The sequence below is a fragment of the Chanodichthys erythropterus genome, chromosome 1 (genome assembly GCF_024489055.1).
Source record: "Chanodichthys erythropterus isolate Z2021 chromosome 1, ASM2448905v1, whole genome shotgun sequence".
Lineage (NCBI taxonomy): Eukaryota > Metazoa > Chordata > Actinopteri > Cypriniformes > Xenocyprididae > Chanodichthys > Chanodichthys erythropterus.
Window position 1 is genome coordinate 7,599,856 of NC_090221.1, and position 23,366 is coordinate 7,623,221.

At 35.2% G+C, this 23,366-nt stretch overlaps 1 protein-coding gene across 1 annotated transcript in view; it reads right to left on the bottom strand.

Annotated features, from left to right (window-relative positions):
• The window catches only part of mtnr1ab (melatonin receptor 1A b), a 29,819-nt gene extending 14,533 nt beyond the window's left edge, over window positions 1-15,286 (bottom strand). The window contains exon 1 of the mRNA XM_067370733.1: window positions 15,100-15,286. Coding sequence (XP_067226834.1) covers window positions 15,100-15,286 — 187 coding nt within the window. The remainder of the gene's footprint in view (window positions 1-15,099) is intronic.
• Between the last annotated feature and the right edge of the window lie 8,080 nt (window positions 15,287-23,366).

Genomic DNA, 23,366 nt, shown 5'->3' on the forward strand with positions numbered 1-23,366 from the left:
TTAACCATTTATTAATGAGTTATGAACATTAACAACCTATGAAAGGGAACATTAATGTAAAGTGAAAACCTGCGAACCATTAATGAGTTATGAACATTAACAACCTATGAAAAGGAACCTTAATGTAAAGTGAAAACCTGTGAACCATTTATTAATGAGTTATGAACATTAACAACCTATGAAAAGTAACCTTAATGTAAAGTGAAAACCCGTGAACCATTTATTAATGAGTTATGAACATTAACAACCTATGAAAAGGAACCTTAATGTAAAGTGGAAACCTGTGAACCATTTATTAATCAGTTATGAACATTAACAACCTATGAAAAGGAACCTTAATGTAAAGTGGAAACCTGTGAACCATTTATTAATGAGTTATGAACATTAACAACCTATAAAAAGGAACCTTAATGTAAAGTGGAAACCCGTGAACCATTTATTAATGACTTATGAACATTAACAACCTATGAAAAGGAACCTTAATGTAAAGTGAAAACCCGTGAACCATTTATTAATCAGTTATGAACATTAACAACCTATGAAAAGGAACCTTAATGTAAAGTGGAAACCTGTGAACCATTTATTAATCAGTTATGAACATTAACAACCTATGAAAAGGAACCTTAATGTAAAGTGGAAACCTGTGAACCATTTATTAATCAGTTATGAACATTAACAACCTATGAAAAGGAACCTTAATGTAAAGTGGAAACCTGTTAACCATGTATTAATGAGTTATGAACATTAACAACCTATGAAAAGGAACCTTAATGTAAAGTGGAAACCTGTTAACCATGTATTAATGAGTTATGAACATTAACAACCTATGAAAAGGAACCTTAATGTAAAGTGGAACTCATTTAATGAGTTATAAACATTAATTACCTATTAAAGTGAACCTTAATGTAGTGTGAACACACGTTAATCATGTATTTATTAATTATTAATGTACACAGAAGATAATATCTTTTTCAGATGAAATATTTTATTTTTGATGAATGTCTCAGTAAACACAACTTTAAACTTGAAAAAATAAAAAATCTTTTACAGCACAAAGTTACAGAGCATGACTTCTCATGAAAAGTGGCTTATGCAGGTAAACTTAAATTAAAACATTCAGAGAAACAATCAAGTATTCAGAAAAGATAATAAACATCACACCTATAAGCCAAACATATTTGATACAAGCTGAATAAAGGCACCTAAATATGTATTTTTTTTAATTAAAAGTTGTGTAAACCATTAAATCAATGACCTAATGCACCATTACAGAACATAAGCAGCATATTAATATGCATTTAATAGATATTTCTGATATGATAAAGGCCACTGTAACTTGAGTACGTTATTTGGCTTTGGTCATCCGTACAGTACATGCGCGGGTGCGCCGGAGCGGTTATTTGTTTAAGATAACTACAAACTAACACAGCGATTACTAATATAATATAAACACTAGAAAAACAAAGTCTGCGATTTCACCTCAGTTAGCTTACCCATCAAATCAGTAAACACAAATTCCCTTCAACGCATGTTGGAACAGTACTGTGTAACTTCTTCTCAAAAGTGGCAAGGCTTTATTGAATGCTCACTAGCGCCAACTCCTGTCACACGCCAGAATCAACACGCATAGTGATGAGAACCCGAAAGAGAATAATAAAGTATATAGCCTACTACTACTGCGTATAATAATAATAATAATAATAATTATAAATAGAAGAAGAATGCATTGCTCATTATACATTATTGTCACATTTGGTGTAAAGGGCAGTCAGGGAGCAGGATTCAGATGAAGCATTTTTTTTATTATGAAGAAAGTTATAGAAAACTAGACATGACAATAATATATTAGGCTATACTAATATATACTCTTTATATATACTCTTTATATACTTATATACTCTGTATACCTATATACTCTTTCAGGGTTACATCACTAAGCATGCGTGTTCTGGCGTGTGACAGGAGTTGGCGCTAGTGAGCATCCAATAAAGCCTTGCCACTATCGTGAGAAGAAGTCATGCAGTTACCAGGGCATGCTCTAAAGTAAAATTTGTGTTTAAAGTTACTGATTTGATGGGTAAGCTAACTGAAGTGACATTGCAGACTATGTTTTTCAAGTGTTTATATTATAATCGCTGTGTTAGTTTGTATATTATATGTTTATTTGCGGTGTTAGCTTTTTATATTAAATAAATAACTGCTCTGGCACTCCCACAAAGTTACAGTATCCTTTATCATGATATCAAGAATAATTATTAATTGCTTATTAATATTTCAACAATAAAATATGTCACCAGGAAAAAAACAAAAGAGATCTGCGTCTGCTTTAATAAACACGATGCACACTACATTAAGGTTCACACAGGTTATTAATATTCGTAACTCATTAATAAATGGTTCACAGGTTTTCACTTTACATTAAGGTTCCTTTTCATAGGTTGTTAATGTTCATAACTCATTAATAAATGGTTAACAGGTTTTCACTTTACATTAAGGTTCCTTTTCATAGGTTGTTAATGTTCATAACTCATTAATAAATAGTTAACAGGTTTCCACTTTACATTAAGGTTCCTTTTCATAGGTTGTTAATGTTCATAACTCATTAATAAATGGTTCACGGGTTTCCACTCTACATTAAGGTTCCTTTTCATAGGTTGTTAATGTTCATAACTCATTAATAAATGGTTAACAGGTTTTCACTTTACATTAATGTTCCCTTTCATAGGTTGTTAATGTTCATAACTCATTAATAAATGGTTCACAGGTTTTCACTTTACATTAATATTATTACTGGTCATATTACGGGTCTTGTGGTGAACAATGAATCCGTGCAAGTTAAAACACAGAAAAAACTTGTTTGCCGCAGTAATCTTTAATCAAAATCTGAAAAGTTACTTCTGGTCTGGAATGGCGTTCCTTCTCTGATAACGTCAGTTTGATGGCTTGGGTTGAAAACGTGTAAAGCACTCTTCTGCAACCGTTCGTCTGCTATGAGTGAGATATGGAGAGGAGGAGTGCGAGAGATGGAAAGGAGGAGCACTAAAGTAAAACTCTGCCCTCTATTCAATATTCTGTTTCACTTGGAAATACGTCACAACACTGGAGAAGAGTCGTTTGCAACTTCCGGTTCACGCAGACTTTAATATCTAATCAAGTTATGGTTATTATCTTTTGTTTTATTTTCAAAATAAAGTTCGAATTTTGTCTTTAAAAAACAATAATTTTGTTTTTATACACTGCTGTGGAGAGGCATCATGACCTTTTTGGAGAGTATCATGGGTAAGACAAAAACTTCTGGTAAGCAACATAGTAAGACAAGTGGCAGTCATGAGATATTAATAAGAAAGCACAAATACAACAACCTTCAGTCTAATTATGATAGTCAATTTTTGCTGCATCATAAAATAAACCAGGAATCTGGTTTTGAGTTAAATATGTTAATAAATACATTTATTAAGCATTTATAACATGTGAGTTAAAAACGGCTCACTATTTGGCAGGTATTGCATTAAAGTCGCCTTTTTATTCATGCAGTTATAACTGCATTATTAATGATTTATAATGCATTTGTAAATGACTTATTACTCATTAACAAACACCTTTATAAACCCTTTACAAAGGGAACCTTAATGTAAAGTGTTACCGACATTTATAATGCTGTTCTTTTGAACTTTCTATTCATCAAAGATTCCTGAAAAAAAAAAATTGTATCACGGTTTCCACTAAAATCAGTGATTGATAATAATAATAATTGTTTCTTGAGCATATCAGAATGATTTCTGAAGGATCATATGACACTCAAGAATGGAGTAATGATGCTGAAAATTCAGACTTGCTATCACAGGAATAAATTACATTATTTAAAATATAGTACAATATTAAACAAGTATTTTAAATTGTAATAATATTTCACAATCAAATAAATGCAGCCTTGGTGAGCATAAGAGACTTCCTTCAAAAACATTAAAAATCGTATTAAGCCTAAACTTGAATGGAAGTATATATACAAAGCAAGTAATTTCTTAGTTAATGCAAACATGTTCATATTGTAGTATTTGATTTAGCACATTACAAAAATAGACACAGAGCCATCAGAAAGCAGAGGGAAAAAAGCAAAGAAAGGAGAAAATGTGGTTAAATTGAATGAGCCAGTAGCCTGACTCAAATAACTTCCATCTGACTGTTGTCTGTGAGCGACCCCTTTTAGCTTTGGAAGCACAAATTTAATGACTGTTCTGTGTTGGATAAGAGTGCAAAAGTTCCCATACAGAGTGCAAAGAGATAATTACTTACTAAAATTTTCATTGACTACTTGCAGTGTTTCCTGCACTGCTATTTCACTGCTGCTGAATCTATAGCAGCATGGCAAAAGAAATTGCATTTTATTAGCTGAGTCGTGAGCTTGCAGTTTGAGTTGAATGTGATGAGATAAAAAAAAAGACTGGGTACTGCAAAATAATGCGAAGACAGTGGGTCATTCAACTGTGCTATAAAAATAAATAAATAAAAAACACACATGCAGCACAACGTGACCACTGTAGTCTGATTCAATGATGAATGACTCTTTTGCTCAATAAAAAGAGAGAGTATTTTCTTCACAATTAAAATGTTTAAGGTGTAAATGAGATCTCTTTTTTTGCCACATAAGATACTTTTTTACTCATACATACATGCAAACAGACGTTTCTTCTGTGCTGAACAGGTCTACAGGATGCAGAGGTGAATGTATTTATAGTAGTAGGAGATGGTAATGAAGACTAAATGGTTACAAACAACTTGTTCAGCAGGAAATGTGGTAGAACATCTTCGCTATCAACACAGCGTCATTAAGATGAAATGAATTTAAGGCCCATTAGAAGCTGCTGGTAGATGCTGTAACTACACCATCTTGATCTAAAAATCATCTTTCTCCAATGAGAGCCATTCATACCGTCATTTGTTTTTGTTGGGCTCTTAAAGAGTGGAGTGGATTTATATTGTTCTCGTCTGCAGTCTTTGACATCACAGATCAGGGCTGCGTTTCACAAAAGCATTGTAAGCCTAAGCTGATCGTAGAATAAGTGAAGTTCCTAAACGTAATTTAGGGAGGAGCGAGCCCATCTAATCTTCCAATCAACAGCCAGAGTATATAAGCAGCTGCTTACCTCTCTTCAGTCTCAGCTGTTTCAGCATCCCTCCACCTCCCCAAACTCCACCTTCATTTCAGGTACCTTGCCCTATGTAATCACATCCTATATTTATTCACTGGGGGGTGTATCAGAGCTCGAGTTGAAGATGCTTCATCGAGCCCCTCCTCAGTGGACAGCAAGCCAAATTAGCTAACCTAATATCCTAAAGATTATATGGGCAAACGAACTCGTTAATTGCCACCAACGGTCTCTACGATCAACTTACGATGCTTTTGGGAAACGCGGCCCAGGTTAATCACTAGTGAAGCATTCGTGTGGTGAACCAGCGTTGTCACATGACATTTGCCATTCAGGTGATTCAGAATCCTGTAAATGCAAAACAACAAGGGATTCAACACTTCTGTGATCTCAAATCCAGATGTCAGGGTTTGTTTATTCAGTGAAGAACTGTACAACAAATATCATGTTTAATGAGATTATAATTAATATATTCACTTGTGTGTTCAATGTGTTTACTCATCAACAAAGCATTAATAAGCCAAATGCAAAGACTAGATATTAGTAAGGCACCACCTTGTTTGCATTCAAATGTTTGACAAAAATGAGCAGAAATCTGATGCTTTCAGACAAGTTCTTCTTCTCTGACATCATGCACTGTGAATGTAACTATATGTCAGAACTTAGAAGTCTGCAGATACATATTCATTCATCTTTTAAGGCAGAGACCATCAGTGGCAGGACTCTTCTTATAAAGCACCAAACAAACTACATTAAATAAACACGAGAAAACGTTAGAGATTCATAGTGTAGAGAGTCAGGAGAGAGAAAAAGTTTGCAGTGCAACAAACTATCAAGGCAAGGGTATGTGTACTATGTTATTAGAAGTGTACCTAGGACAAAAGCTGTTTGAAGGGTGGTCACCAAATATTGATTTTAGTTAATAGAAAAACTATTGATGGCATTATTTTTGAAAGCATCCTCAATTTACAGCATTTTACACAAGTGCCTAAAACCTTTCAAGTACTATAGCTATTTTGATCTGGTAGGTTTCATTTTTTCACCTTTATCTTTATGTTCGTGTGCATTCTAACAACACAGATCATGACACTAAGACTTTTGCACTGTACCCTACACAAATATAAATATTAACATAATAGTATGCGTAACCATATGCATAGCTTTCCAATTTGTTGCACTGCATGTATGTACAGAAGTATAACATGATATATTCAGTAATAGCATACATATAACATTTATTTTGTATTCTGTGCCCTTGATTTATCACGAGTCAAATACGGCAAAAGACATTGATACGCAGAATAATTCAGCACTCGTTACAAAGGCCAATGTTGGGTATTTGTTTTCAGAACTAAGCTTTCTTGGCTTTAACCAGATTTTTGGTCCTGTAGGTATTTGTTATATTTATTTAATGTCTCTTTAACGTAGCCTACACATTTAAGCAACGACATATTAAAGCAAATATCACACAGTCAAATTATGCAATACCGGCTTCTAATTTGTTAATGCCGGGTATCGCAGCCTTTGCAAAATAAACTTTGATATCATTTTGTCACTCCAACTGCGTATAAGTTCAGCTCTAAAGAGAAGCTCAAGACTAACCTTGAGTTCACAGAAATATTATGCTTAAATCAATATTTTACTGCCTTGGGATCCTGGAGGGCAGTTTCACATGATACTGGAGTCTTGTCAAACAAAACTCATCACTTATGTACTTTTGCTTAATACAACTAAAGACAAGCAGAGTGGCAAAAGACAAAGAAAAAGTGCTGAGCATGTACTATGCAGCTTACAATTTGGCACAGATTATGTTAAAGGATCAGCACAATAAAATATGTCATTCTGAAAATCCTTGTAAGGTAAAAGTGGGAAATAAACAAATTTACTTCTAGGAGAAACAATTAGCAAGAAAAAAGTAATTGAAACATCTAAAGGTGATTATCTGTACCTCAAAAAACTAACTAAATAAATAAATAAATATTAATAATAATAGAGCCGCAGCAACATTTATTCATGAAGATCATTCCTCACTTCATCTCTATAGATAATGAGAACATTATGAAGCCCAATCAGGAGAGATGTGACATTTGTTATTGTCATCTGCCTCCGTCAAACCCAAAATAAAGGGTCACAGTCTGGCCTTGCACAAATACTGAACAAATCAGTTCAAAGCCGATAGCAGCACACTGACCATCAGTATGCTTGAGTGAGGATATTGTTTTGTCTGCATTAACACATAGTTCTATGTACATTATGGTAATTTGGGTAACCACTACACATTGACATTTTGTTTGACTCTCAAGCAGAACAATATATAACAATATATTAAAATAAGCAACCTGGCCTGAAACCATAAAGAGCATTTAAAGAAAAAAAACACATTTCTGAATTTGTAAAAGAGATAAGTCTCTCAGAAACATGGGAGGAAAATAAAAACAAATTACAGAGATTATGACAATATAAAGTGTGCTTTAAACAAGAAATTGAAAGATTTGTGAATTGTGATTTGTGGTCAGTGGTTTAGGCTATGTCTACACTAATCCAGATATATTTGAAAACAGAGTTTTCGTCTAAAAACGCTCCACCTCCACACTATCATTTTCAAACGTTTTCCAAAAGTTGCTCATCCACACTGAAACGTACACTGTAAAAAATGACCGTGATTTTAACAGTAAAAGACTGTAAAAATGCTGCGGTGAAAAACTGTTGATTGGTTTACAGAAAGTTTCCGTACTATATACGGTGAATAACTGTAATAGATCTAACGGTACATTTAATGTAATTTTACGGTAAAATACCGTTAAATTCAGTTTTTGGACGTGAAAAATAACAATTCATTGTAAAATTTACAGTGAAAAACCGTAAATTGACATTCCCACAATTCCCTGCGTGACACTTCACATTTGATATATTTTCATTGAAATAACTCTGTTTCTTCTTAGTTTTTCTCATTTTTTTCTAATCAGTTATGTACATTAGGGTTTTATGTTACATCTAATGTTGTTAAATTAATGTTTATTGCATTTTTAAAATTTCATGCATGTTACCATGATGGTGTTTAGTGTGTGTGTGAATGACACTGTGTGCACCTTCTATATATTAGTATTGTCTTCCTCAGCTTGTGGAAAAGCTGCTTGTGATGAACTTTGATTCATCATGTGACTCTCATCACCACTGTGTTTGGTGACTGTCAGTGTATTATAAAGGTACAAAACAGATATTAGTACTTCATTAGGTTGGTAAATTAACATTATATCAGTTAATGAAATACGTTATTTTACCATAAATTTAACAGATTTAAAATGTAAAATTCACATGTAACTCCGTAAGTATGTTTACGGTTAGATGTCATTTTTACAGTATTGTTCTGGTAACCACAGCTGCCGGTATTTTTCCGTAGAAACAACAGGATTTTTTTTACTGTGTATGAAAACGCTTACATCCCCCTACTGCGCATGAGTAAAGCTTCGACCCGCGTCATTCCCGCTAGGCGTTTATTTACTTTCCGGCTCTTTGGAACTTTGAGGCACTGAGTTTTTTAAATGGACCGACAGTGTGGTGGAGTTGTTGCTGCGAGTAACACAGGAGTATAAAGTGGCCAAAGCAAGCGAGAATGTAGACTGGGAGACGTGTCTTGGCTGAATTGGTCATATGACTGCATCACATGACTAAAAATGCCTCATCGTATTCAAAAGCCTCCGTTTTCACAGTCCACACTAAGACGCAAAGACGGCGTTTTCAAATTTACCCGCTTTGGAGAGCGTTTTCCAAAAGTGATGTTTTTGTTGACTTAAAACGCCGTCTCAGAGTGGATGGAAGGCCAAAACGGAGAGAAAATGCTTTGGCCTTAGTGGACCAAACACTAGGAAGCCACAAAACATGACTGTACTTTTTGAAATTAAGATTTACATTTGGCAGATGCTTTTATCCATTACAACTTTAATTGCATTCAAGTTAAGACATTTTTTTCAGTTCACCAATTACCTTGGTTCTGCTACTGTAGCTCTATTGTGGAGATTCAGAAATGACTTTACATAAAGCAACTTCATGAAAAACTAGCCTAATAAACAAACATGGCAACTGCTGCTTCAAGTAAAGTATTGTTAAAAAAAAAAAATAAAAATATATATATATATATATATATATATATATATTTATGCACTTTTATTAAGTGCTTTCAAGGTATTACATATCATGCATTCCCTCAATGTTTTAACTTTTAACTAAGCAGATAGAACAAAGAAACTTTTTAAAAAAGCAGCCATATAAGCAGCAATAAAAGATTTTGTCCCCACTTAAAAATAAATAAATATGGCTACAGTAAATTCACAATGTCATATAGACCCTAGATTGAAATGTCAAACATGGTGTCATAACAGGCATTTCTGGCTGTTTAACAGTGGAGAAGCCAAGAGTGGATCTTCAAAAATGATTCAGTCTGCAAGGGAGCGCATCATCAGTACAATGTATCAGCAATTGCCCATTCATTAAGGCATCGAGACCAGCCCAAAGGACAGGCTGAGGGCCAAGTCAGGCAGAAGTGAGGACATGAAGTCCTTGAGAATAAATAAAGCTTCATTTCAAAAAGCAAAAAATTAGGGAGTTTCCCCACAGGGCAATGCAGTTGTCACGGAACACAGACCAGGGAGATGGTAAGTATAAATGAAGACAGGCTTTATTTAATGAACAGTGGTAATTGCAATGGTGGATATGGAATGTGATTGCAGCAGGATGGACACAGAACAGGTGAGTAGCGCCACACACACACACACAGACACACACACACACATTTAACACATTTAACAGTCAATGATGAAGATAATCTGAGCACTTTCCTTTGTTTGTAAGACAAGAACACAGGACTAGAGACAGGGAGCTGGAGAATGGAGACATGGAACTGGAGACAAACATCAGGTAAGAAGCCTTTAGGTGAGTCACATCCAAGGAGCACATACAGTGGGTCATAGATGAGATTAGACAAGGGCTGCGTTCCAGTTCGGCTTTTAAATGCCCTTCCCTCGCTAACTTCCCTCTGTCTCGTTGACTCGGATGTACATCATTGCTTACGTTGCACGAGTGCCCACTTCTGGCGGAACCTTTGTATGGGCTGAACTGGAACGTCCTAAGCCCCTTGATCACTTGGAATCCGCAATGGAGCCGATTTATTATTTATTTTTTCCCCTTACAAAATTGTTTAATACAGCATTCTATATGTATATATGTGTGTTTTAAATGTTTAAAAAAGAATTAATATAGAGTTGTTTGTGGTGGGGTAAATTAAACGCGATATGCGGTGACGTCATAATCGTGTTGCATTGTGGGTTATGGAGCTGCCTGAAGTGTACATGTGAAGTAGACTCGCTCCCTCGGTCAAAATCAAGGGAGCGAGGGTCTGTCCATATAAACTTCCCTCGTCCACTTCACGAAGTGGAATGCACTTCAAAATGGCGGCAGGGATTCCCCCATAGACAGTAAAAGAAATGGACACAGCGACCCCATTGGAACTCAATTGAGTCAAGTGAAGCCCATTTTTAGCGATTTTTAGCACTTCCGCTTCTGACGCGCAGACTCACACTAAGCTTGATGACGTCCGCAACCTGTCTGACAGATGTAAATCTTCTAGTAGCTGTGCGTGCAAACTGCCATCGTTAATCTTGCAGAGACGGCGAGCTTGAGCGGGGAGTTCTTTGGCGTGAGTGAGCAGGAGTAAGTATTCTGATTAATTAGTTTGTATAGTACGCCATATTAAGATAATCTCCCCGATTGTCTGCGAGCTTCTCCTCCTGTCTGTACGGTAATTTCTGTACTGGTTATGACGCAATCGTTAGCTTATTTTTACAAAAACTGTTTCTACGGGGCCATAATGTTACATAGAAGGTAATGGAGCCCTTTATACATTGTCGTGTATCTTTGGAAATAAATAATGGACAAATGGAGTCTGTAAACGCCTCAGTTGTAAAGTTATTCACTGTCAAAATGACGCCAAAATGAATGGGAGTCAATGGGGATGCTAACGCAAGTGAAGTTCTGCTACAAGATGGCGGCACCCGGCCGACTTCAACTTCCGGTCGACTTCCTTGGGCACTGGATTCCCCAAGGGGAAGTGTTTAGGGAAGTTCACAAGTGCGTGTCTAAAACCGAACTGGAACGCAGCCCAGGAGTGTGTGTGTGGAGAGTCTTTATAAACAGTGCAGGTGATGAGAAACAGCTGGTGGTGATTAGCGTTGATTGTTGACAGAGTGCAGGTGAGTAAAAAGGAGGAATGCTGGGAAATGGAGTCCAAGGAAGGTGAGAAAGATGATGACCGTGACAGCAGTACGGCTTCAAGACTTATAAATGTAAGGCAAAATATGGGTATATGACCCTGCAAAAACGTTCTTCTGGATTCCGACATTCTATCTATCTATCTATCTATCTATCTATCTATCTATCTATCTATCTATCTATCTATCTATCTATCTATCTATCTATCTATCTATCTATCTATCTATATATCTATCTATCTATCTATCTATCTATCTATCTATCTATCTATCTATCTATCTATCTATCTATCTATCTATCTATCTATCTATCTGCCTATTTAGTAGAGTACTCAAGTAGAGCTTGAATTACCAACCAATTGTTTTGAGAAAAAAAAAACAATGAGGACATTCAGATGTGTGACATTAAATTTCATGAACTATCCATTTAATTTGTACTTTGACATGGCAACATTTGAATTGAGATTGAACAATCACACCATGGTTCAGTTAAACCTGAACAATAAAATCATTTTTATTGAGACTTTTAGATGCTGTTGTTTGAAAATACTGTAAGTAATCACTTATATTCTGTAGAAAGATTCTGTCCTCATTCCACCAATGTAGAGCTTGCTGAAAGGGCCCTTCTTCCTCTCACATAGCCTCTGTATAATTGGTGGAGGAGAGTTCCTCTTGAATGAACAGTGAACTTCATCTAATAAGACTGCCTTGGGCTCATAAGCAAAGTCAGTGCAACTAAAGAACAGTAGATAGAGATGTGAGCCGCACAGAGAAGACGGGCTCTGTTACACTGTCCGAGACCTTGAAACATTTAAAGAGGGAACCAAGTGCCTGTATGACAACTGGTATTGCATGATACTCACAATGCTAAGGTCATGAATTCGATTCCCAGTGAGTGTATAGACCTTGAAATCTACAGGTTGCCCCATATCAAGACATAACATGCATATAGTACAGCATATCACTGCTAGCTCTCCGGTAGAGTTGCATTGGCAGTTTTATGATGTAGGTACACTGGCTGTGTTGAAATGAGGCTTACCTAACAGCAGGGAATGGTTGGTCTGAATAATCTAAACAGACAGTGGTGCCACAGCAGATAGAGTTTTTGAGGTTGAGTAGCTTAAATAAAACAGATAGACCGCAATGGGGAGGAGCGGAACCACTTTGTTTCAGCAGAGAAGAACAATGAAGAGCGAATGTGTGCGTGTTCACGTGACAGCGCGTATATGCATTTTTTGAATCACTATTTGGATATGTGGTGGAATGATTGCTAATTGAATATTCATACTGGGTCAGTGGTCTTCAAAATGGACCATGGGAGGTCCTCTCCATAGCGAGGAACATAATGAAGCACACATCGTGGGAGGCTAATGGAACAATTACTGGGTTAATTTGACCCACTACTCAGAGAACATGGTGCAGTGTACTCAGTACAAGAGGAAAGAAAATAAACACATTTCAGGGCAAAGTGTTACAGTTTACATAGTAATATCCTCAATTTTAGACACATGCCAGGATTTGGTTTGTTTCGGTAATGAACGTTCAGTAAGCAATTGCTATCGTGGGCTTTTTTTGTGTGAATAATACCTTATTTTCTGAATTTTGATCTTTAGAATACACATTTGCCTCTTTCCTATTAACCAGTTACAATTTACAACACTGCATGTATGCTGCGTGATGGGCTTAACGAAAATGTGACAGTTGGTAGCACTTATGGAAAAGCAGAAATATAGTGGTTACCCCGATTGCAGCGCTGCGCAGCTTTGTGTTTCTAAAACCCGCAAAGATGAAAACTAAGTCACTCAGTATATATGTTTTCAAACAGCCATTCAGTTTTCTGTACTTGCTATAGTTCTAATAAATAAATAAATAAATAAATAAAAACATTTAAATACTTAATGTTTATTTTCAAGCATTTGTTTACACTTTGACATTTTTTTGTCTGGTCTAAAACATGCCAGTCCAGAAAAGATTTGTAGATAGTAAGTAAGAGTATTCTGATTCTTTATTATTGTTCTTTATACTGTAGTTGTGTTCTGTAGCAAATCAGTTTGAAACATTTGTTTAGTTATATTTGTATTCATTGTGTATTGTTTTATCGTAATTAAATGTTAAATGTTCCTCTTGTTATTGTAAAAAGTTTATTAAACTTGTTATTAAGAAGACAACACTAAATTTTGTTTATCATATACCATTATAAAAGCTTCAGGAACTGTCATGATATGAATATTTGATACCATATTTTGATGCCTGCCTAATTTTAACAGCAGAAACACATGCTGCTCCACATAAATAAATCATTTACTCGCCTTCAAGTTGTTCGAAACCTGTATGAATTTATTTGTTCTGCTGAACACAAAAGAAGGTATTTGAAGAATGTTTGTAATCGAACAGTTGTGGGGCACCATTGACTTCCATAGTTTTTTTTATTCATTTTTTTTTTTTTTTTATGGAAGTCAATGGTGCCCAAAAACAGTTTGGTTACCCATATTATTCAAAATATATTATTTTGTGTACAGCAGAAGAAAGAAATTCATACAGGTTTGGAACAACTTGAGGGTCAGTAAATGATGACAGAATTTTCATTTTAGGGTGAACTATCCCTTTAAGTATATATTTAGTTAATTGAACTTGCTTTGTACTTCATGTAAACAAGCACTGTAAAGTATTAACAAGTGCAGGCTACATTTTTTTTTTTTTTTTTTTTGTCTAAAACCTGTTTTCCTTGTACAAATAGTGTTGATGTAGTTTTCAAACTGGTGCCACAAACTTCACAGCTGAGGAACAACATAAGGTCTCTGTCTTTATTGGCAGAGAAACGTGACATATGGGTCGGTGTGACACCGGTGATAAGCACTCCATCCACTCACAGGAAAATGACTGGCCTGTTCAGTTTTGTTTGATATTGGGCCAGTTACCTGAAACCTCTAAAAATAGTTCCTTATTGTCCAATACAGTACAATAAAAACTCAGTCAGGAATGACAGAAAATATAAAATCACACTAAGAATACAGTCCTAATCCTCACTTCATACAGAGAACACTGTCTGTTAATCAGTATGCATGTAATCCTGTCAATATTTGATATCCTGTAATTTAAGCACTCCATTAACTGGAATCCTGGTGCTTAAATCCTGCTAGTAAGATATTAATGAACTATAAAGTTGTTATTTTTTACAAGTCATTACCTCAGTAAAGCAACTGAAGTGAGATACAAAACCTAATTAACTACAAATCGAACAGATAGTCTACTATATATATTAAATGCAATGAGTAAGTAATGATAAAGCTGGAAACGATGTAGTATGTACTGGAACAGCTACAACACTATATAGTCCGTTATATCAATTAATGTAGTTAATATCTGAACCTATATCATTTTTTGATAAAAATGAATGGCATATAGTTCCTTGTCACTACTGAGATAACTTACTAAAGAAATACTCACTAGAATCTAAGGAATAAGTATGGTGATTAATTGAATATAGGTTATGTTAGTCACTAATTTGCAGTAGCTACTAGTATCGAATGAATAGTTGCAGATGAAAGTGAAAAAAGATACTAACATTGGATTATTTGCTAGGAATTAAAAATAAGCACTGTAGGCTAGTGACAAAAAAAAAAAAAAAAGATACTCGTAGGTTTAAATGTTTAAAAGGCTTGCCATATTTGGTTTAAAAGCGATCTTACCTGCGTTTCTAAGTTTCTTGTTTCTGCACACGGAGAGGATCACCAAGAGGTTCCCCAATATATCAACCACGATAGTGAAGATCAGAAAGCTGCCCAAAGTTGTGGCGACCCATGGAGGACGATCCAGCGTGGTCTCGTAAGGGCTCAATGAAGAACTGTTCATCAACCGGCTGCCATTTATTTTCATTTTATCTTCACTTCAGTAATCCTCGCCATAAATCATAGGATTTGATTCCATTGGAAAGTCATGTGTGGCTGTTATTGAGTTTACGTAAACGTGCGTAAAATGAAGGTCTCATATCATGCCATGGTCCTCGATGGAGCGCGCGCCTTCATGCTCTGCGCGCGGACATGTGTCCGCACTTTTATAGCTTTCTGTCTACATCAGATAGTTGGTATGTGACATTCGACAGCAAGTTAAGTTCATCTTACATGCCTATGGATGCTGTCTGTAGATTGCTGTAACGCTGCCCCGCTGTGGAAGACAACGAAATCGGCTCGGAGAAGGTTGAGCTGCTTCTTTTCACATCCACTTGCGATTGTGTGCATGTGTTCATGTATTATTTTTGGTCTTTTATGGTTTATTACAAATATTCACGTAGTTTAATCAAGCCTCGCGTGTAAATAATCGTTTCAATGCGTGGTATATTGGTTAAAGACTTGGGCTGAACTTGTAGGTTCAAACCCCGCTGAGAGGAATCCTTAAACTTTTCGTAATGCCTTTACGCAAGACACTTCACCCAGGTTGCTTCGTGGCTGTTTCTAGGTAAACTGTAAGTTCCCTTATAAATGTCTTTAAAATCATAAAGCATTAAAGTCATACAGTAGCAGTTTGATGTGCACTTGGCAACATACTGTATAAGTTAAAAACTAAAACTAGAGATTCTAGTTATTTCACTTTTTACTCCAATGCATCTTTTCAAAGTCTGTTAGCACTTGGCATTTCCACTGTTATTACTCAGAACAAAAGTTCCAGTTCATTAAACACACCTTGACCTTTTTTGAAACGGTCTAATTGGGCGTTTGACTTAAAACACTAGAGCTACTGAAACATATCATGTGTGACAGCTTCCCCCTGAAACAATATTGAGATTTTTTTATCACCCAGCCCTATAATAGACATACAGTCATTCATGTATCATGCATGTGCACTTTATCATCACTTACTATTAAAAAAAAAAAAAAAATGTATGAAAAGTTTTAATACATATTCCTGGTGTTGAACAGTTTGTCAGTGCATATTATTCTAAAGAAAAAAGTGTGTCTTTGCATTCTGTTATCTAAATGTAGGAGTTTTCCAACTGCCAGACAGAACTGCAAAAAGCATCTGAGCAGGAATAATAAACTGCCCCTTAAAAACAACCTTTAGACCATGCAGCTGTCCATTTGCACATACAGCCAAATGTATTCGTCATAGCGTAATGTGGTCCAAATACACTTTGGACTGTGGCTCAGCACCATGCATTAGCTTTGCATTGGAGGATTCCTGTCAGTGCCAGATTCTTTAAATAAACCACACTGAATAGTTGCAGTTTTATCTCTCTCATACACACTCCATTTCAGACATGTCAAAGATATACATTCCAGTGTGTTAGAAGTTAAACGGGTTATATCATATATTGGAACTATTTTCCTCCGAGGTCCATTTTTAAAGTCAGTCAAGGTGTCTTGCACCAAAACGAGTGATAATTGAAACTTTTTTCACAATCTCTCTGGCCTTTACAATTACTGTAATGTGTACTTATGGGTTGTGGATATCGGGCTTAATATAATTCCATCACTTTTCAACAGCATTTTTGCACAACATTCATTACACGGCAATGTGCCATACGAATAAGTCCACGCAAAAAGGAAAAAAAAAATGTCATTAAGTACTCACCCTCATGTCCTTCCAAACCCGTAAGACTTTTGTTCATCTTTGAAACACATATGAAAATATTGTAAATTAAAATGGAGAGATTTCTGTCCCACCATTGACAGTCCACGCAATTACTACTTTGACACTTCAAAAAGTTCAAAGAGATCAAAAAACGAATCCATAATTGAGCATTTTTTATCAAAATTTTCTGAGGACACACGATCGCTTTATATGATGATAAGACTGAATTTAGGCATTTATCCACATATAAACATTGATCAGCGAACATGCGTAGAAGCTCAACTGCATAAGAACAAACCTCATTGGTTCTTACGGAAGCTTAAACGAAGATGAACAAAAGTCTTGCGGTTTGGAATGACGTAAGTGTGAGTAAATGATGACATCATTTTCATTTTTGGATGAACTAACCCTTTGAGGTCAGACTGACATTGTCAAGAACACTGTTAAAAACAAGCAAAAGCTTCTCTTTCCTAATGTTGGGATCCTGATGTAGCAGATGTTACCGAAACAAACATAAAACTGTTTCATTAAAAAAAAAAAACAGATCAAATGAGAAGAAGTTAGAATATTGAATGCATCACTCATTTGACTTTTTATACTTTTATAACTTTTCCCCTCTATGATCAGAGTATAAGTTCGTTGAAATTCTATCAATATGCAATTTTGAAACTCCAATATCTATATTACTATAAAGTGGTAACAATTACATTTGATTGAACTTTGATTAACTGTGTAACTTGAATGATGCATAGACAACTTTGAGTTTTGTTTTTGATCCAGGTCTTGAAGAGCAGTGCACTTGAACAATCACAGAAAAAAAAAATCATCTTATCTGAAATGGAACAGATTAATGAGTTAGAGTCCGGGAGACAATTTAATGAAGAAGAATCCAATACAGTTTTGCATTAGCTCATTCATCAAGAATGCAGATCTTAACATTTATTGACAGAATACATTAACACTGGATCTCATTACACTTTATCCATGGTACTGGTTACTCCAGAGGACACATTACAGAGGAGAATATTCCAGCATTTCCGTTTTTTTCCATTACATTGACATTAATATTTACAGTAAACACCAGTGGAGGGAAAGACTTATTATCATTTTTTTCCCGATCTCTTAGGCTTCGTTATATAATTCTGAAACAATGTTGCATTTGATCTCTGCAATGTAACACATAAATATGAGCAAATAAGTTATGCAATGTGAAACTGCCAGCATCCGCTTTCAAACTGAAGTCACATGTACAAACAAGGGCTTGGACTTTAATTTCTGTTTACACTTGAAATATAATAGAAAAAGACCTCAACCTTCAAATCATGTCACACTATCTACTACACCTTATTGTGAAGCAGATGGGAGCAGATAGATAAGAACAGACAGCTTGGCTTAATGGCAAATTTACTAAGATATGATGACTGTCAGATTGAACAATGAAGGACAAAGCTACATCCTAAGTAATTAACTTAAAGAGCGGCGTTTCGTCTCACTGGCATTTCATTGATAAAGGTTGTCGTATGGTGGACGTGCGACCTCTCTCAGTTACCGTCGGTTTCCAAAGTTTAGGTATTTGCTTGGATTGAGTTTAATTACGTTCTGAACTTTGTCAGTCCTCAGATACAAGGAATCCTCGCTCATATTACAGAGAGTGTGAGAAAGGGGATACTGGACCATAGTCATCAATAAATCATTAAAGTGTACTGTGAGTTAATTCTGAGACTGAGCCCTTGTTGTTAAAAAATAAAGAGACTGGAGTTTTGGTTTTATTGTTCACTGTGTATCCAAGTGATATTAGGTTTCAGCTAAAGAAACTTTTTGAATTCCATTTGAACTTTTCTGTTTGGAAGCTTCAAGAACAGAATGATCAGAATGGTATCCAAATGTTTGTCTAAGTAACAGTGTTTTAATTAAGGACAAGACATGAACGTCTGCCACTGGCTTTCAGAGAAGATTGATTTATGGTTTTACAGTGGTTGTGGTCAACATCTTATGATGGTGTTGAGAAACTTTCAGGGGACTCGAGGTTTGTAAATTGCATAGACAGTTTATACCTTCAAGGAAGATCCTCTAAAAGGCATGTGAGCACATACTGTATAAATAGAAAATGCCCTTACCAGGATGTGAATGTAAGATAATGTTGACATTTGTGTACATAAATTACCTACCTCAGGCGTTAAACCAATTTTCAAGAGCAACAGCAAATATGTAAGGGAACAGACAGGATATTCAGCTTAATTATATTACTGATTCGTTATGACACAGCCATGAGTGAGTCTTGTTGTGTTTCTGAGGCATGCTGCTCCAGGTCTTCGTGTGACTTCGTGTGACTTCGTGTGAGTCCTCTGTCTTCACTAAGCATTTGAGAAGTGAAAATAAAACGTGAAATGCCATGTTCTGTGCTGAGCAAAGAACATATGAGCCACCAAAAGGGCGGTTTGAGGTTTATATGAAATAAAAATAGGTTTGTAGTAAAGCCTGACATATTGTTAGGTCAAGATCAACGGCAGGGAAGAAAGAAGGAGGATGGAAAAGACAAAGGGATTGTGACGGTCATATCGGTTACCGAACAGACGACTGAAGAAGGAAAGAGGAGGTCATAGAGGCAACGAAGAAGAGATAATGAGAGTGAAGAGAGTCAACTGGGAAGATGGATGAGTTCGGTCTTGACAGGAGACACATCAGGCAAAGCAGATTGTGAAAAGTTAACAATTATATTCTTACCTGGTTGTCTCTGTAAGGAAAAGATGTAGCTATGAAATAATCCTTTACATCAAATGTAATGTATTAAAGTGACCATTAATAGTACTATTCATGACAATATTATTTAATAATTATCATGCATACTGCTATATGCTGAATAGAAAAATCAATGCATATGTCACTTGAACTTATACCAGATGAAAATTTGCCTAAATACCATTACAATAGGCAAAAGAAAATGAAAATTATATGAGAACCAACTATTTGTGAAACTTTTGCAGAAGTCAGTGTCTACCACCACAGCAATATTGAAGTAGACGCTGTCAAAAACTGACATTGTGTTATCAGCAAAATTTTGGCAATGAAGGGAAAATTGATAAGGAGTGATCATTTCAAGTGACATTTAGGTAGAAGAGTGTGTGTGTGTGTGTCTTGTTGGGCTATTTTGAGTTTCATTTTATGGACAATTGGTATTTTGTAGCAAGAAGAGATTTCGCTCTCTATTTTCTCTGGATGGTAAATAACATCGAGCATGACTGAATAGAAAGAGCACAATAGGTATTCAAGGCTGAAATGCAGGTTGTTGTTTATTTATCCATTTATTTATTTATTTATTTTATTTCTTGGTTTTCCTGGAAATGCCCAGGAGCAATAATAGCTGCCATGAAGAGGTTATCCTTTGTAGACTTTTTTTTTTCTCCCCAAAATGCTTTGAAAGCACTTAAGAGAGTTCTGGATGCTATAAGTGCCCGTGCAGAGTTGAAACGAGGACATTCAATATTTCACCGCTTTATCACCTTCTGTAGAGGCCAGGTGTGAAGAGACTGCTCATGACAATTAGTCCCACTAAACAGGCTATTACCACCTGGTCGGCTCATTAACATGTTTAATTGAACTTTGTAGTGTGTGTGTGTGTGTGTGTGTGTGTGTGTGTGTGTGTGTGTGTGTGTGTGTGTGTGTGTGTAGGTGTACGTGTGCATGTGCTTGTGTGATCCTGAGGATTACACAGTGCAATACTCTTCAGGTCATATAGGTCAATGTCAAGGTCAAGTCCACAAGAAGACAGTAGAATCTGTAAATCAGCTTTCTTGGATGAATGGTTATTTAAATTATGATTTTTAATGTGTTTTTTTTTTTTTAAATTCTAATTTATTTCTAAAGCTTTAAAATGTTTAATTTAACATTTTATTGAACTGTACTTTGCTCAGACCTTTACTCTTCTATAAGAAAGTTTTAAACATACTTATCACTTGTCTGCTTTTGAAACAGTTTGAAGTTTTATTTTTCCCAAACTGAAGAGTTACCCATAAATCTAAAAGCACTATTAAAGGTCTGTAACTGCTGCTCTTAAAAAAAATGGCATATTTTTGGAGGACGCTGATTGTATGTAAGTGCTACTCAGGGTATGGATATATATAGACAGCCTGAACTCAAGCTGAAAATCCCCTTCACACACTACTTGCTTGGGAGAGAGTTTCCATCCATCATTGACATTTGAAATTCAATCATCTGTTATAGGCAAGCATGTGCATTGGGTTATACGAGTGTAAAATGATTCAGACACTTGGATAGATTTATTTTGATTATTTTGACTTTTTTATTAATAAATCAAAATCTCTTATTTGGCAGTTCACTCAAAGAGATATTGAAAATCCTGACTGGCATTTACATGCATTTCCAGTTCATTTGTAACAGTAAATGGAAAGTCAAGTTGAGCACATTGCATACTGTATTGCATGTGGTGTGAATTTTGTGGTGTTTAATATTCCATATTAAACTATATTATATATTCCTTGTTATTTTAAATATATACATTCCCATTTATGGAGACCCTTATAGCTAATATTTGTGGTTTATCAAGGAGCAGGGTGGGCCAAACGATGACAGCGTCACATGACTGCATCAGACAAGGTCAACCTGTCACACTGTATTACGCACATACATCCTGTTCCTCGCCTCAGGCCTCTGTCGCTACTTGTCAAAGCATTTAAGTGCTGTCACTGGCATACAGTGATGTGTAAGACGCGCACTAGGGTAGACCAGGGGCGTTTCCTCCGAGGAGGCAAGGGAGGCAGTGCCTTCTCAAAAAAAAAAAAAAAAACTGGACGAGAAAAAAAAAAAAACATATTACAAAAATAAAACAACGCATATATTAGAAAATGTGATATTAAAAAGTGTATAATTCTCTCGTTTTTCTTAAGTAACACTGTGACACCAGCAGGTAAAGTTGGTGCCTCCCCTGATCCCATTGACTTATAACAGACCCCCTAAAGAGTGTGCTGGGTTTGGTGGGGGATAACTGCGAATGAATAAGGGAAATCACGTAAGAGATCTGCATCGTGCTATGATTGGATATGATCGGTTATGATTGGATATGACTGGTTCATGCAATAAATTCTTGTGCTTGTTCACAAATCGGTCTGAATGAACAACATTATGGTGTTAATGGAAAGAGTAATTAAAGTAAACAACTCAGCCACTTATATTCAAACTTCTTCGTGTCTGTGACCAGTGTTTACAGAGCATGATGACCGATGATCCGAAAATAAGTTAATAAAAAAGAACAGGTGAACATCAGTTCACAAATAAAGATATTATTTAATTATTTCTGCTTTTAGTTATTATTTTGGAATAGATGTAAAAATGCTTAAAGAAACTAAATTTATGAGATTTATACTTGATTTTCTATAAATGGAACATCAATTACATAGTTAATGTCAAACAAAATAGAATTGTATTTGGTTTTATATATATATATATATATATATATATATATATATATATATATATATATATATATATATATATATATATATATATATATAATAAACTCTGAGGACTCCACTAAACCTGCTTTCCCTCCAGTATAAGCACTGATGTCGCCATTTTTTTATGCTTTATGCCCCCCACAATCACTAGAAAATCATTTTACTATCAACAATATTCCAAAATGAAAGGAATATTCTCAAAATTAGGTGTTCAAATGTATTATCATTATCAAAATAAACTGTATTAAGGTCTGAAATTCCTGTAATGAAATGTCTTTTTACAGTTATCAGGCATGCAGTCAACTTGCTTGTTTGACTTTATTAGAGTGCGCTGCCCTCTAGTGTTCAATTGTATGTACAATATGGAATTTTTTTTTTATTGAACAAATTTCACATATATTCAATATATATAAATGTTTCACAAATAATGCTTTGATGAATTTGATATCACCATAAATCAGTAATACTTAGTCATATATTGTGAACCATAACATTCATATGAAAGATATTAGAAAAATAATTTCAGAAAATTCAGAAAAAACAAGGAAAAAAAACAAAACAAAAAAAAAACAGAAAAGGGTATACATGTGTATTTAAATTAAAGAAGAGGAATTTAAGTCCTTGTAAATGTCCATAGTTCTGATTGCTTTGCGGTTTGAAAGTCCTTTTAAGGTTTCAAAATAAATCTTCATGTCAGCCTTGAAGTGGGTGATATTGGGTATCCTTTCAGACCATTTACATTTGTGTATATGAAATTTACCAAGTAATATTATAAGATTTAACATAAACACATGACTCTTATCTATACATTTTTTGTCATAATAAAAAAATAACATCTCTTTTCTCTATCTTAATTTGGATTCCACTTAACATATTAGATAAATATTCCACATCAATCCAAAAGAATTTAACATATA